The sequence below is a fragment of the Brassica napus genome, chromosome C9, assembly GCF_020379485.1.
Source record: "Brassica napus cultivar Da-Ae chromosome C9, Da-Ae, whole genome shotgun sequence".
In the NCBI taxonomy this organism is placed as follows: domain Eukaryota; kingdom Viridiplantae; phylum Streptophyta; class Magnoliopsida; order Brassicales; family Brassicaceae; genus Brassica; species Brassica napus.
This window is the reverse complement of record NC_063452.1, coordinates 59154341-59171442: the sequence shown is the minus strand read 5'-3', so window position 1 is coordinate 59171442 and position 17102 is coordinate 59154341. Positions and strand designations below refer to the sequence as shown.

The 17102-nt window shown below is 36.4% G+C and overlaps 3 protein-coding genes across 4 annotated transcripts; 2 read left to right on the top strand and 1 right to left on the bottom strand.

Annotated features, from left to right (window-relative positions):
- Window positions 1–3488: 3488 nt before the first annotated feature.
- BNAC09G43880D (GSH-induced LITAF domain protein) lies at window positions 3489–5125 on the bottom strand. Its single transcript, XM_013812498.3, has 3 exons — window positions 4767–5125; window positions 3868–3994; window positions 3489–3759 (listed from the first exon to the last, which is right to left on the bottom strand). The coding sequence occupies exons 1-3, from the start codon at window positions 4958–4960 to the stop codon at window positions 3676–3678; spliced, it is 405 nt and encodes a 134-aa protein (XP_013667952.1). The 5' UTR covers window positions 4961–5125; the 3' UTR covers window positions 3489–3675.
- Window positions 5126–5316: 191 nt separating this feature from the next.
- On the top strand, window positions 5317–7449 carry LOC111198028. The gene has a single exon (XM_013810022.2). It carries the CDS (start codon window positions 5398–5400, stop codon window positions 7396–7398), a length of 2001 nt encoding a protein of 666 aa, XP_013665476.2. The 5' UTR covers window positions 5317–5397; the 3' UTR covers window positions 7399–7449.
- A 4259-nt stretch (window positions 7450–11708) lies between these two features.
- Window positions 11709–13689, top strand: LOC106372313 (protein TIFY 9). Of its 2 annotated transcripts, none has more exons than XM_013812497.3 (5): window positions 11709–11956; window positions 12045–12210; window positions 12311–12470; window positions 12759–12816; window positions 13397–13689. In XM_013812497.3, the coding sequence occupies exons 1-5, from the start codon at window positions 11842–11844 to the stop codon at window positions 13399–13401; spliced, it is 504 nt and encodes a 167-aa protein (XP_013667951.1). In that variant the 5' UTR covers window positions 11709–11841; the 3' UTR covers window positions 13402–13689. The 2 variants fall into 2 exon arrangements, with proteins under 2 accessions (XP_013667951.1, XP_013667950.1); XM_013812496.3 differs by having other exon boundaries at window positions 12311–12525.
- The last annotated feature ends 3413 nt before the right edge of the window (window positions 13690–17102 follow it).

The following is a 17102-nucleotide window of genomic DNA, read 5'->3' as shown; positions in this document are numbered from 1 at the left end:
GTTTCAACAGCATCTGTTACTTCGGTCTCCATCGAATTACTATGCCTTACGTAACTGAATTGAAAAGTTAGGTGACGGTCTGATGAGTGTTCGACCTAGCGAGACACAAAACCTACCAAAGAAAAATTACGCAACTAAATATTCGAATTAACGGAACAACTCTGTTAAAAACAAGATAATATTAATAACTCGTTCATTCATCTCCACTAATTTTTATGCCTCGGAAAGCCTAACCCATAGGCAATTTCCACAAAAAGTGAGATATTATAATTACAAAATTATTCTGTTTTTTATATAATTCGTATAAATCAATATTATTTTTAAGGAAAAATCTTTGAAAGAATGTATTGAGAAAAAAACCGTCGGTATAGGCATTTTGATTAGTTGAAGTCAACAGCAAAGACTAAGTTACCTGATACGTAACCTATATATGCTAATTCTTACTAGTCCACACATATTCGACATTAGTGGTGCTAAGCATATAGTTGCGATTTCTTGTACTTGCAAGCAATCCCAATCATCTTAGTTTCCAATTTTTTATATATGTATAAGGATTGTTTTCATGTTCCGTATGCCACAAGGAAAGGTGAAGAATATGTTTCCGACGCAAAGAAGAAAATTTATTCTTGGATGCTTCGTACGGCATTATTGCTATTAGATAGTGGACAGTGGATTTGTTCAAATGTTTTGTTCTGTTTTCCCCGCAAGTTACTTCTTTGACTCCGATTATACGTTTAGGGACAATATGTTAGAATATGGCCCACATAGTACACCGATTTTTGCATAGATAATAGTATAATACTCTTCCATAACAACTGATTCAATGTATTGTAAACAAAAAGATAATAATTTCTATAGGAAACTAAAAAATAACAAGAGAATAAACATGGTGTTGTGTATATATAAAAGTGATTTGAAACATATCCAACGTTACTTTTATATTTAAATCATAGGGTATACATAGTAACGACGAATATGGCAAAACATAATTGAAATTCTCTTAAAATAAAACGTTTTGTTAATAAATTTATTAGCAGATACATGTGCTATTCACGAAATTTTTATTAAAGAAAAGAGGAGAAAATGAAGAAGAAGAGGTGGTGGGAAAAGTCGTATAAGGCTGACTTGTTTTATGAAATTCAAATTTGTATAAAATTCCAAGTGGGTTGCGACTTAAGACCCACACATCTTCACAAATCAGCAATTACCCACACGCCGTTTCTTACTCACATTGCATAGTTATGTGTCACTTCCACCAACCACATTCAATATGTATATATATATTCGCCTTAGATTTACTTAAATTTTGTCTTAATGTTAAACTATAAAATGACAACATCTCTACCCTAGTAGTGAATTGTAAAACTAATAACAAATCAAAGCTGCACGCAAACAAAAACTACAAATGCAAACGTAGAGAAGTAAATGTTAAATTGCTAATCCAGAATGTTATAGCAACTGAAGTTGAGAGACAACTAAAGACAAGATATATTTAATAAGATGAGATTTATTATTAATTTCACAAGAAACACTACGAAGGTGGGGAAAATGCATCATCATTCATCAGAAAAAGATATATAGATCTCTTGTACCCAATCCTTTTCCTTTCGTATTTTGTTCACTCCCAACTAACAAACCATAATTAAACTACATAAGACAAGAAGGAACCTAGTTGGGTAAGCAAACTCAAATAAACCCAAGAGTTTTTATAATTTATTTCATCATTTTTTTTTCTTTATTTGGGTTTAGTGCCAGAATCTCTTTACGGCTCTTGCCTGATCCCATAAGCCCCTATTACAAAGCATTTACAGAAGAGAATGAGGTCAGCTCCCAAAGACATGTTGCCTAGACTTTTAAGCAAAACTAGAGATGTGACTCTTCCCATATTCATTTCTTGATGACAACACAAACCTAATTAATACCCTAATTAATTACTTAAGGTTTATATCATCATCAACCGCACCGCATCGTGATGTTTATTTATCACCCTGTCGGATACTATAGTTCAAGAAATAAACAAACTCCATTTAACCAACTGAATCTAGCATGGGAGCTCGACCAGGCCCTGACTTCGACTCTGATTAATGAAGAGGAAAGTAAACTACATGATCCATAGTCCGAAAGATCTGGAAGTTTTGGTCTATATATATTATAATATAGGTAAAAAATACCCAAAAAGATAGTGTTTGATATTTTGTGTAGAGGTAGCGTGTGAAGAAGCAAAACCCCTTGTGAGGGAGTGACTTGAGGATCAGCTTCAGCTTTCTGAGACATAATGACAAATAACAAATGGGTATGATATATGAGCAGTTTTACTTACATCACATGTTTAACTTTCTTCCCTGTGGTCCTCTTTTTTTTCCCAATCTTCAAGCAATTTCTACAAATATCTTGAGAAAATTGTGAACCATGGACCGCATTAAAGATTCAGTTGTATCTTCCTTAGTAGACCCTTTTCTGAGGCATGATTAGACATTTATAGCTAAGAACTAATCCCAGAACTTCGTCAAAACATTAAAATTCCTGTTATAGATAGACATCTAAAATGGTCCCAAAGAACCTAACAAGTTAAGCCACTTCAAACGCTGAAGAGGCGACTCTTTATAGTTCCCAGATTCCAACAAAATAGAAGAGATATATAAGCTTTAAACGCTGTAACCAGCAGACAATGCCATATGCTTGGTGACAACTACAGTTGCACATCTGTACTGCACTAAAAATCTATCTGCCTTTTCACCTTTGCACGCAACTCCCTATTTATTAGTCTATCAAAATCCATTTTCAAAAAGAAAATTCAAACTTTATTCAAGTTGCTAAAGGATTCTTTGCATGACTTGATGTTGCCCTTATCAAAGACTCATATAAGAAGGGTTATACTTTTGTAAAACCCAAAATGAACAGATAAAGAGTAAACTTATATGCCAACAGGGAATGGAGGAGAAAGAAAACAAAAAAAACAGTAAAATATATTGTAGATGATAAGTAGTTTTCATGCTTCATCCTAACATAAGAGAAGTTGCTATTATCTACATGACCTCGATTGACAGGGAAGTATAACAAGAATACTTATTGTCTAGGGCTTTAACGCACAACCAATAATACAGTGTTGACATGAGAAGTTGCTATCGTCTACACTTTGATTGGACTCAGTTTTGTTTAGTTGGTCTATCTTTAGATACAAAAAATCTCATAAAAATACATAAATCGTTATGTTCATCTTTTTTTTTTATCAGAGTAAAATCTACAAACTTCGAACAGATTCAAAAAAAATGTAGAAAAAGAGAAGATTTAGGTTTTGTTAGTTATAATTTGAACTTGTATACCCAAAACCAGAGTAAGCTTGAAAAAAACATTAAACAGAGCAATAACAAGCCTGGTTCGAAAAGACTAAGGGATCGGACCGGCCCAGCCCATTACACTATCCTTACCTGTGGGTTTCTCGAGAGGAAAAGAATCTCTAAGTGTTTCATATCCAAAGAAGGGACAAGAGTCAAAACACTAGACGGTTCAATTCACGAATCACTGGACGATACAGACAATTGTATATACAGTATTCCTTTTCTCACACATTTTACAGGGTTTATTCTGAATATTCAATTTTTTGTAGGTACATGCAACACAAGGTCTCGACTTCACATGTAATATTAACAAGAAGAAGAAAAGAATGCAATCTTATCAAGCAGGGAGTGCAAAGCTCGATTGCGTCCACTGTGGCGGATCCATCACCAGGCAGGGATCTGATTTCTCAAAGTCAGCAACCTGCAGACACATCAATCATATGAATCAGAACGTTCCTTAACACAGAGGGAGAAAAAACGAGAGATCACGAGAGCTGCAGGGAATAGGAAAACATATTAAAATAACCACCTTATTCCCACACTGAGGGCAGTGATGCTGTTTGTTCCAGAGGCAATCCATTGAAGGGCAGAGAAAACAGAATCCAAGCATAAAGGGAGTCATGCAAGCCACAACAGCAGCTAAACCCGGTTTTGATCTGTGTCAAATCCAAACATTATAAGCTATCTCACAAAGAAAGACAAGATAAATGCACACAGAAGCTCTAAAAGGTACTTTCTAGTATCTACAGTCAACAGATATCCGAACAAATGTAGCCCCTATACATGAATGCTTAGACTGCATTAAGAAGATCAACTGCACGGGACCATGATTTAACTGGGGTTCTTAGATTCGGCTAAGAGACGGTTCTTAGTTTCAACTAAGAGACGGTTCTTATCTTTTCGGCTAAGAGACGGTTCTTAGCTTTTCGGCTCTTAAATAAGTCGTCTCTTAACCAAAAAGTGTATAAAAAAAACAAAAAAAAAAAAAAAAATGTCAAATGATGAGTTAAGAACCAGAGCTAAAAGACCGGGGTTAATCATGACCTGAGTTGCTTATAACGTAAATCAATAACCCATTCACCTAGGTGTTATAAAAACAGAAGAGATCCTCAAGTATATAAACTCGATTAATGTAACAATAAACGCAAGCACAACAAGAAGTGGTGTGGATCAAATCTTTTTTTTGTTTCAGATTGTTCAAAGACAAGCGTACATTTCTACAAGCTGGAATCAATCAAACATTGCGTAGCTGATGAAAGAGACGCAGCCAAGGTCAAACAATCGAAATTCAACATCTCCTACTCAAAACCACTGGCAAAGTTATTGATATTGCAGATTCACATAGAGATGATTCATACTTGAGTCGTAGAACGATTACAAACCCTAAACTCTAAGAATCGTGTAAAGGGGTATATAGATAATGTTTACCTGATATGGGTGAGACCAGTATTGCCGCAATAGAGGCAATTGAAAGGAGCAGGAGTGTCCCGATAAAACGTTTGCTGGATCGGAGCTCCCATCGGATCTCCATAGATAGCGTTCGGCGGCACCATCCCCGCCTGGTACGGGTTCTGCCCCGCGTAATACGGTACTCCGATCACCGGTTCTCCCTCTTTCGGCATTTTCAACGATTGAGATGAAGCAAATGCACAGCAGCGAGAGGATAAGTATAAAAAGAAAGGATGAAGCTGATTCCACGAAAATTTGATTTTTCCAGGGCAATTACGCGCAAGGGAAAAGTCCAAATTTGATTTTTCCAGGACCTATCACTTCAAGAAGATGACTCACTCTTAATGGGCCATAACAACCCAAGGCATCCCTTCTAGAATATGATTCACACTTAATGGGCCTCATCATTGGGCTCGGAATTGTTTTTGAGGTTGAAGCCTTTTTTATAAACGTCGGTTTATATGCGCCTCCACTCCACGGAAAATACGGATCAAGAACTTGATCCCCAAGTCTTTGAATTTTATAAATAAGACCAACAAGAAGACTCACGACTTTCATCATCACCTTCTCTTCTAACAAAATCTTTTTTTTTTCTCTCTCTAAAGTAATCATGGCTTCACCTTTGCTTGGTCCACCGGAGCTTCAAGACTCCAACTCTCCCCTCCCAGCCTCTGGTCCCAGCGATCCATTCATGGACCTCATGGTCTCTAACTTCAACAAGTCAACCAAAGTCAAAGTCTCCCCTTCTCCTCCCATGGGCCTGACCGAGAACGGAGCCGCGACCTACCTATCCGCAGGTAACCCTTGCCTCGACTTCTTCTTCCACGTCGTTCCCAGCACTCCCAAGGAATCGATAGAGCAGAGACTCTCCACGGCTTGGAGCCACGACGCTTTGACCACTCTCAAGCTTATCTGCAACCTTCGCGGAGTCCGCGGTACCGGAAAGTCAGACAAGGAAGGGTTTTACACGGCGGCGCTGTGGCTACACGGTTGCCACCCCAAAACCCTAGCGTGCAACCTCGACTCTTTATCAAAATTTGGATACTTTAAAGACTTTCCGGAGATTCTTTATAGGATCCTGCAAGGGTTTGAGATCCGTAGGGTCCAGAAGTCGGAATGGCAACAGAGGAAAGGTCGTCGTTCTGGGCCCCGATCTGGAGGTGGTAGAGGTAGAGCAAGAGCTCCTTTCTATATTGATTTGTCGAGATCCTCTCATAAGGGTCGTGGACGTAAGAAGCCGGCGGCGACGAGGGAGATGAGGATAGCTAATGCTGAGAAGAGGAACCAAGAAAAGAAGGAGAAAGCTAGCTTGGACCGCAAGCTTGAGAAGATATCAATGGGGAAGAAAGCTTTCACCAGATACTCTCAAGATCCGGACTACCGTTTCCTCCACGAACGCGTCTCCGATCTATTCGCTGATTACTTGAAGAAAGATCTCGAGTTCTTGACGTCAGGGGAAACGAACAAGATCTCTTTAGCTGCTAAGTGGTGTCCTTCCCTCGACTCTTCCTTCGACAAAGCGACTCTTCTCTGCGAGAGCATCGCTAGAAGAATATTCCCTCGCGAATCTTTCCCGGAGTACGAAGGCGTGGAGGAAGCTCACTACGCTTACAGAGTGCGTGATCGCTTAAGGAAGCAAGTCCTCGTCCCTTTACGAAAGACTCTGCAGCTCCCAGAGGTTTACATGGGAGCTAAAGAATGGGGCTCTCTCCCTTACAACAGAGTAGCATCCGTGGCGATGAAGTCTTACAAGGAGATATTCTTAAACCACGACGCGGAGAGGTTTCAGAAGTATCTCCAAGACGCGAGAGAAGGGAAGACAAAGATCGCCGCCGGCGCCGTGTTACCTCACGAGATCATCGGCGAGCTGGAAGGAGGAGACGGCGGACAAGTCGCCGAGCTGCAGTGGAAACGAATGGTGGACGATCTGAAGAAGAAAGGCTCGCTGACGAGGTGCATCGCGATCTCCGACGTCTCGGGGTCCATGGCCGGCGATCCGATGGAGGTTTCCGTCGCGCTGGGGCTTCTCATCTCGGAGCTGACGGAGGAGCCGTGGAGAGGGAAGATGATAACGTTCAGCGGCGATCCTGAACTTCAGGTTGTTGAAGGAGACGATCTGAGATCGAAGACGAAGTTCGTGAGGAGGATGAAGTGGGGGATGAACACTGATTTTCAGAAGGTGTTTGATTTGATTCTGAAAGTTGCCGTCGATGGGAGGTTGAAGCCGGAGGAGATGATCAAGAGAGTGTTCGTGTTCAGCGACATGGAGTTCGACCAAGCCGCGTCCTCGTCTTCGGTGTCTTATTATGGTACGAGGCAAACGTATGATACAAGAGATGCGAACACGTGGGAGACTGACTACGAGGCGATTGCTAGAAAGTATAGGGAGGCAGGGTACGGGGACGTTGTACCGGAGATAGTGTTTTGGTACCTGAGGGACTCGAGTTCGACCCCGGTGAATGGGAGCAAGAAGGGAGTGGCGTTGGTGAGTGGGTTTTCGAAGAATCTGATCAAGATGTTTTTGGATAATGATGGAGGTATCGATCCCATGGCTATTATGGAGGATGCTATATCAAAGGAAGAGTATAGCAAGCTTGTCGTTGTTGATTGAATAGATTCATGCTTTTGGGTTTTTGATGTTTGCTGAATAAAATTGTTGATTTTTAACGTCATAAATAAATGTATAACGTTCGGCGGCACAATCCCGGCGTGAAATTAAACTCCGACTATACTCTTTCGATATAACTTGGTTGTGAAACGGAATAAGACTCTTTAATGGCAAGTCCGATTCTATCTTTGACGATTACGCGTGTACCTAAATGAGATTTTTAACTGCAGTTGAATGTTCCCGTGTTGAATGTATCTCCTTGCGAATTTCCTCGAAAACAGGCTCGAAATATATATCCCATTTTACGAGCTTTCCTACCCCACCCAACATTGGGCTTGAAAGGCCTGATAATTTGATCATTCCTCGAGAATTTTGATAGAACCTGTCCCTTTAGACTTTTTAAGCAAACCGGAGGGTAAACACTTGGGCCATAGCCTAAGAAGCTAAATTGCCTAGAGAAAAAATCATTTAATTCCTATGAGAAACTGAACTCAGGCGAATTTTAATCATTTAGGGTATTGACCGGTTCAAATACAACAGTCGCGGTTGCGGAAGTTTGCGGATGGTTGCGGTTTTAAGAGATTTGTACAAGTAGTTATGCGGTTAGAAATTAGTGCGTTAGCGGGATACTTATGACTGATTAACTACCAAATACAACAGCAGTTAAATAATAAATTAACAATATTTACATTTTAAATAATTATTAAATATCAAAAATTATAATATTATAATATTAACTAAATATAATAGATATATTTTAGTATTTTTACTTTAAAAATTTATAATCTTAATTAAATATAATAGTTATATTTAGTATTTTAATAATTCCAATTTATTTTTTTTATTGAATACTTTTATTTTTGTATTTTTATTGTTTAAAAAAAAAAATTTATCCTCATGCAAGCGTAAACGCTAACTGAAACCAACTTTTAAATTTATGAGGTTTTGAGCGGTTTGAAGCGGTTTTGAACGGCTTGAGTGATTGTTGCAAAACGCCAACAACCGCTACAAACTGCAAAAACTGCATTTGCGGGTGGTAGCTAATAAACTAGTCATACCTTTAGTTCCTTACATTTTTGTAACTATGAACACGCAAAATGAAAGCTTAATATGAATTTAGTTGATCTAGATTGTATTAGCAAATATAGGTTGTAACACGTTTAAGGGCGTGGATTTTGACACCCAAACCCAAAAAATCAATATATAGTTACTTAGATTTTTCATTAACCTTATTTAACTTTTAAAAGTGGTAGTATACATTATGAACTGAGATAAAAGAAGGTAAATTGTGACCAATGACCGAAAAGTAACGCTGAATTCCTTATCATTACCAAAAAAATCATAATTCATAAGAAATAGTTTTTCTTTCTTGTTCTTTCCCGTTCTTTTTTTTTTAGAGAAATATAGAACAAAAGTATTACTTGTTATTGTTAAATTTGATAAGGAACAATCATTTTTTTTCATTCCTGCAATTTTATTCCTATATGTTCATTTTCTATTCGTTCTTCGTGTTCTCGAAAAGGCCACCAGTCGGAGTAAGTAAAAAGGTCTTTTTATACAGTAATTAAATAATTTGTGTAGATAAGATTAAAGAAAAAGAATGGCAAGTTGGTATATGGAAGGTAGGGGCAAGTTGGTCGGCTTGAAAAATATATCGTCATCAAACCGCCAGCACAGAGAAAACGTGAAGTGAATGAAATAACTAATCAAAATCAAGAAGGCGTTTTAACTGAATCGAGAGAGAGAGAGAGAGAGAGAGAGAGACTGAGTCAATCAGAGAGAGAGGGAAGAGGCTGAGTCAAATCAGGATGTGAGGAAAAGAGAGAAAGCGCCAAAAGCCAAAAGCACTAAAGACTTATGGAGAAGAGTGCACCATGCCTAGTGATGTCTTGACATTAACTACATCTCTCTAACACGTGAAAGACATGCATCTGACTATTTCTCTTTCGTTTTTCTTACTGTATTCATTTATACTTATACGCACGACTCTCCAGAGCTAACACGACTCACGAGATTATATCATCTTTCTTTTAACAAACGACGTTAACGAAGTTATACATTGTAAAATCATTTCCAACTCAACTCAGAAACTTTATTTTAGTCTGATTTCCAACTCAATCTCGATAATTTAAATATTGGACTGGAGAGGTATTGTGTGAAAATTCCACTACAATAAAATTATAGAACCAGATAGAAAATTAAATTTTTTAATGAAATAATGTGAGTTTGACGTTAAAATAATATTATAGATTAGAAATATCCTAAATAGATGTTCCAAGTAATTAATTGAAGCCGAAATTGAAAGGGAAGCACAGAAAAACAGTCGGAAATTTATAACGCTGAGTTCTAAAGGGATGCATGTATAGCATCCATCTACTATCTAATCTTTGACTCCAAATGGAAAAAACGGATCAAGCGGATCGAACGGAACAAGAATTGATCGGACGGATCTAGTAGTACAAGTATGGATCAACGATCTAAAACATATATTTGAATGGTGAAAGTGGATAAAAAATGGTTCAAAATATTGTACAAATTTTAAATAAAATATATATTACTAATTACTTTTATAATTAAAAGTAGTTGTCACTAAATATATTTCATAAATAAATTAAATATGTTGTCACAACTAATTTAATATATCTAATTTTAATTAGAATAGTATTTTATATTAACTTTTAAATTTATTTAATTAGTTTTTATTTATGTAAGTTAAACTGAATTGCCATATAGAAATTAGTTAAATAAATTATATATATTAGTTAAAGTTGAATTGGAAATAAATTTTATATATATTAAAGATAAATGGAGCATAGAAAGTTTAAATCAAAAAAGTAGTAATCTCTTTTATTCAGATTAGAAAAGACACATTTGATGTAACAAAGATAATTTTTATTTTTGAGTTAAATTTAACATTCAATTAAAAAAACTGAATTAGTTAGTTCAAAACAAAATATTTAAATAGTTAGTGTATTTCAAAATGAACTCTAAAATATAATTAACAATTATATTATATAAAATAAATAAAATAAAATAAAAAAAATAAGGGAACCGCTAAAAACAATTAGATTATGGTTCATTGCTTTTATTTACAAATTTTGAATTGCATGCAGTCTATTAATATTTTATTATCAATTTTTTTTTATAAGTTCCATAAACTGATTCGGTCTAGTTTCGGGAAGAAACCACTTAGTGGTAGAAAGTTGATTTAACAAAATATTGAATGGAAGAGTAGACGGTGGATCCATCTCCCATTCAAAAAATTTGTAATCCCTTAAAATAACGAAATTATTTTATTAAATAAAATAATGGATAACTTTTTGGAAATGTATTTCGATTAGCTAAGTCAACTGTTGATAAAAAAAGAAGATAAGTCAACTAATCTGTATCTTCAATAGTAACGATGAAAGTTCGTTTTGAAATTTATCAAAAAAAAAAAAAGTTCATTTTGAAATTTCAGCAAGACTGACTTTAGTTATGCGTCGTGGAATACTATTTTCCGATGGACACTTTTAATTGAAGTACATGCAAGACATTTAATTACGGCATGGACACTTCACAGAAAAAGCTAAAGATAGTTGTGACCCTGGTTATTAGTATAAAACTCATCAAATAAGAAAAAGTATAATATTGCAGCAGATCACGTACAGTGACAGGCTGACAGCGGAGGAACACAAAGCCAACATTATAAGAAAATACATTTTCGGATGCTCACGAAGCTGTATTGTTCTATTTGCTGGCCTTTTTGTAATGAAAATTCTAAATAGTACATGCAAATGCAATACATTACAAATTCGGAAAAACACTGCAACAAATTTTTCTTTCAGTTCGATAAATATGTCATAAGAAAAAAGAAAAGGAAGTTAATATATTTTATCAAAACACGTGCCTGGAAATTGATACAGATCTCCAAATTACATAACGTCAAAACGTACGATGTCAGAAGAACCAAAGGTGACAATGTTTATATAACACACAAATTATTTGGATCCAATAGGAGGATTTGAAGATATTTTATACGATCACAATGAGTACTATTGGACATCCGTTATTTCCGGGAAAATCATATAAATATCTTATTTATGAATAGTAGTATTAGGTTCTCATAAACATGTGTGTTAATCATTAAAATATTAGTTAGGAACAGACTAGGAGCCTAACCAAGAAAATTTCGAATAAAGAAAATGAAAACAAATACACTAAAAAGAAAGTGGATGAGTTAGACTTGCCCAACTGTGCCATAAATAATGACACGGCATGAACCTCGTGCGTTATATTAGACAGGTACACTTTATTAAATTCTTTTTAAACTCACATGAAAAATCCTTTTTTATCATTACTTCTTCTCGCGCGTCTTCATCTTAAAAAAACATAATCCCCTTCATATCTCTCTCCTCTCTCTCTCTTTCTTAATCTCTCCGCTTCAACGTGAAATCAGAACCAAACATGCCTAAGGTTACCACAGAGCTTGACTTCTTCGGTCTTGAGAAGAAACAGACCAACAACGCTCCTAATAAGCCTAAGTTCAAGAAACTTCTTGACCGCCGTCGTAGTTTCCGAGGTTCGGCCGTTGTACTTTCTTTTCTCTTCTTTAACTTTTTTTTTGTGTGGTCCTAAACGATCTTTATATGGGGATATTTTTCATGCAGAAATTCAAGGTGCGATTTCTAAGATGGATCCGGAGATTATCAAATCGCTGTTAGCTACTGGTGCTAACCCTTCCGAAACCTCGACCAGATCTCTATCGGTTCCATCTACTCCAAAGGAAGATCATCAACGGATCCTGAATTCTCCGGTCCATGCCCCTCTCACCAGGTTCTTTTTTTTGTTAAGTATTATTTTATTTTTTTCCCATTTGGGGCAACAAGAAGCAAACTAACTATATTTGAATTTTTGTATTAAAACATCTCCTCAGGCCCAGTACAGAACTTGTCTCTGGAACTGTACCTATGACAATTTTCTACAATGGTACCGTCTCAGTTTTCCAAGTGTCTCCTAACAAAGCTGAGGATATTATGAAGGTGGCCATGGAAACATCACCAAAGAAAGACAAATCTATGGAGAAAGATCTCTCGGTAATTCCTCCGACCACCTTAAGAACAAAGCTCTTTGGCCAGAATATAGATGGAGGTTAGTAGAAACATTAACAATGATCAGTCACCCAGTGCTTTGATTCTTGTAGAATATTACTAGATATTAGTTGCATGTAGAAGTGTAACCGTGTGATGTCAAAAGAGTTTACCAACATTTAACCAAGTTAGTAAGAATCGACAGAAATCATGGACCGGACCGATTCACTATTTGTTTACTGTATTTATATTTGACACCTAACTTAAAATGGGTTTGTGTGTGTGTGTGTTCAGATCTTCCCATCGCAAGGAGGAAGTCACTGCAAAGGTTTCTTGAGAAGCGCAAGGAGAGGTAATTGTTCTCCTACCATCCAAGATATTAACCCAAAAACAAAATAAAAGTTTTTTTTCGTTCTCTGCGTCGACCTTTCTCATTTATTTTTAAAATATTCCATTTAAACCCATGAAAAGTAATTAGGTCTCATTTGGCAAAAAATAAAGTAGTTAGGTCTCGTGCCTAATGCAACTTTTAGACATTTTTTTTTGCTAAATGCAACTTTTAGACATGCTTCTGGTAGTTCAACAAATCACATGTTTCTGATAGTTCAACAAATCACATGCTTCTTGTAGTTCACAAAGCACATGCTTCTGGTTCTACGTAGATATTGTAGAGTTCTACGTAAATTAAAATGAAAGCGTAGATTATTATGGAGCTGCAAAAACGTGTTGACTTTAAGTCTCTTCTTCTTTGTTTACTTCTGACAAGGTGATCTCTGACTAAATGATTCGATTTATTATCAATGATGAGAAAAGTCAAAAGAAAATTAAACTTTTGTTTTCCTTGTTTGTTTGACGTGTTCTCTGTAACTTACTGTTACTCTGAAACGCGTTTTCACTTCTTTTTTTATCTTTTTTTCTTTTGTGTTTTGCAGAGTAGTATCATCATCTCCTTACTTTCCGACATCGGCCTAAACAAAGCCCTTATCTCCTTTTTTGATTGGGACACGAAACCAAATGGTCATGTAACCATCCAAGACATAATGTTCGTTTCGCATTTGGCTTCCCTCAATCTTTTGGAATCCCCTATCTTTCGCAGATTAGTATGTAATATAAGAGCATATGTTGCTATTTTGTTGAATGTTTATTGTTTTTAATGCTCACTGACGCTATGCGCTATGGTTGCGCGCTCCCCGGGTAGCTATGGTATAAGTATATTTCTTATATATTTCCCACTACTTTTGTTGGAATTTAAGTATTTGGAAAAGAAAATGACCACGTCTCTTGGCTTCTCATGAAGCTTCGTTTACGTATTAAAAAGAAATGTGACTATCGCCCATCTTAAACTTTACGTATCCCTGAATATATATTGGATAATATATATTGTTAGTTTTGTCGTGTATTCTAATGGAAATTAGTTCAAGAAACACGTGAGCATTAGTTCATTTTAGTATTATGGCCAAGTCTTGCCGACTAACGTGACTTTTTAATGTTAAAAGTCATAGTCTTAGCATGAGTTTGGTGGAACTGTTTAACTGGGAAGAAAAATAAATAGAAGGATAAAGTTAGCGTACTTTTTTTTTGAGAAAGGGCTTGCTTATAAAGTTAGCGTACTTTGCGTGCCATTTTAACTAATACCACTTCCATTGAATAGTATCCATCACTAGCATTAACAAAGCATGGCGTGTCCGGATTAAAGAAACAATAGCAATTAGTATACGGCGCACCACCAACTTAGTGTTGCCATGTTACAATTGAAACTAAAAAATCTTACGTCTAGGTTATTTATGATTAGACAGATTCATCGCTATAACCCTATTTAAATATTTGAAACTTAAAATCATGATCATCTATTGTCATTACATGTATGGTAGTTTGCATATTCTTTTAGTGTAATTGGTTAAGGACTCTGGAATGTCCGGTTTATTATAACTTAATTATGATGTAAACCAGTTGGTTATTCTTGGTTTAGTTGGTTACATTTGTATATAAACTGATTGTAACAAACTTTATCCTTTAATGATAAATCTGAGTTTACATCAAGAACACTAAAATGGTATCAAAGCTTTTCCGCGAAAATTTCTTCGATTGAGCTCAGATTTTTTGATTCTCTTCCCTTTTCTTGACGATTTCATCATCAGATTATTTATCGGAAGCTGATTCTGTTGCTGATTTGATCTCGGAAGCATCCACATCACCTTTGCGAGCTTCTTCGTGATCTCATATCATCTTCGAGCTCTGATTCTCTACAATGGTGAAGCAAGGAAGGAAAGAGAGAGGACATACACCTATTTCACCGAATCAATTTCTGATCTCAACTCCTCTAGCTGCAAATGAGATTGCGATGACTCCACATCATGAGATGACGAACATACGCGATCGATCTTCGACTTTCCCGATCTTCGACGTTCACAGTCCGTTCTTTCTTCACTCAGCTGATCATCTAGGTCTATCGATTGTTACTCATGTTTTAGATGGAACGAATTATAATAACTGGTCTATTGCGATGCGAATGAGTTTGGATGCGAAGAACAAATTGAGTTTTGTTGATGGATCGCTTCATAGGCCAGATATTGCTGATAATTTGTTCAAGATTTGGAGTCGATGTAACAGTATGGTGAAGGCGTGGTTGTTGAATGTAGTGAATAAGGAGATATATGATAGTATTATGTACTATGAGGATGCAGTTGAGATGTGGAATGATTTGTATTTGAGGTTTCGAGTGAGTAATCTTCCGAGGAAGTATCAACTCGAACAATCTACCATGACCTTGAAGCAGGAGAACCTTGATCTGTCAACATATTACACGAAGAAGAAGACGTTGTGGGTGCAGTTAGCGAACACAAGAACTACTATTGTGAAGCGTTGTAGTTGTGATCATGTCAAGGAGATGGTAGAAGAAGTTGAGACGAGTAGGATTATTCAGTTTCTTATGGGGCTTAATGAGAGCTTTGCCAACATTCGTGGACAAATCTTGAACATGAAACCAAGACCAGGATTAACAGAGATATACAACATGCTTGATCAAGATGAGAGTCAGCGATCTGTTGGTCACTCCTTGAAGAGCATAGCTAATCCGTCTGCATTTCAGATTCGGTCTTCTAATCTTGCTCATCAACCTCACACTCTCTTGGCTCAGGCTGGCTACCAGAAACCTAAGTGTTCTCACTGTCACAAGATGGGTCATATAGCTGACAAATGCTACAAGTTACATGGTTACCCTCCGGGTTCTGGTCCTTCAAAGTGGAAGAAACCTCACACTATTGGTTCCACCAATCTAGCTACTCTACCAGTTCAAGTTGCCTCAAAACAACAAACAGAGAAGTCAGATCAATTGAAGGAAGATATGTCTGGAGATCAGATTCAAACAATAATTTCTTATCTTAGTTCCAAACTTCACGGATCACATATTGAGTCCTTACCTGACAAATCATTTGCTTCGACTTCACATTTTGTGCTTGTTATCTCACAAGTTTCAGGTACTTTCCTTGATCTATATTCCAAATCTTATTATGACATGCTCATTTCTTTAGTATCTACAGAACCGGTTGTGTCTCTTAGAGCTTGGGTATTAGATTTAAGGGCTACTCACCACGTCTCCCACACTAAAGACCTTTATGTAGAATATAGATTATTAGAGAATACTTATGTCACTCTTCCTAATGGATACACAATTCATATAGAAGGCATAGGATTCATTCAACTAACTGATGATATATCTCTGCATAATGTTCTGTATATTCCTGAGTTTAAATTCAACTTGATCAGTGTTAGTGTTTTAACTAAAACTTTGAATTCTAAAGTGAGCTTTACTTTTGATCAATGGTTTATTCAGGAACTTACACGGGGATGTATGATTGGTCAAGGTAGTCAAGTTGGGAACTTACACGTCATGGATTTCAATAAAAATACTCAGTCAGTTTGTTTACAAGATGTGTCTACCACTTGTTCCTTTCCGCTGGTATGTTCTAGCTTTACTATTGATTCATCTACTTGGCATAATAGATTGGGTCACCCATCTAGATCAAAAATTGATGTTCTTTCTGATTTGTTGTGTTTAAAAGGATTAAAGAATGAAAAACAGAGTTCACATGTTTGTCATATTTGTCATCTTGCGAAACAGAAACATTTACCTTTCAAATCTAGAAATAATATTTGTTCTAAACCATTTGAACTAGTTCACATTGATACATGGGGACCATTCTCTACACCCACAGTGGATGATCATAGATATTTTCTGACAATTGTAGATGATCATAGTCGAGCTACTTGGATATATTTGATGAAAAATAAATCTGATGTATTGCATATTTTTCCTGGGTTTATAGCCATGGTAGAAACTCAATACAAACTTAAAGTTCAAGCAATTAGATCTGATAATGCTCATGAATCGAAATTTACTGATTTGTTTCTTGAGAAAGACATTGTTGCATATCACTCTTGTCCTGAAACACCTCAACAAAACTCAGTAGTAGAGAGAAAGCATCAGCATATCTTGAATGTAGCTAGATCTCTTTTGTTTCAATCAAATATTCCTCTAGAGTTTTGGGGTGATTGTGTGTTAACGTTGTCTTTCTTATCAATAGACTTCCCACTCCTGTCCTAGAAAACAAGTCACTGTGTGAGAAATTAACTAACAAA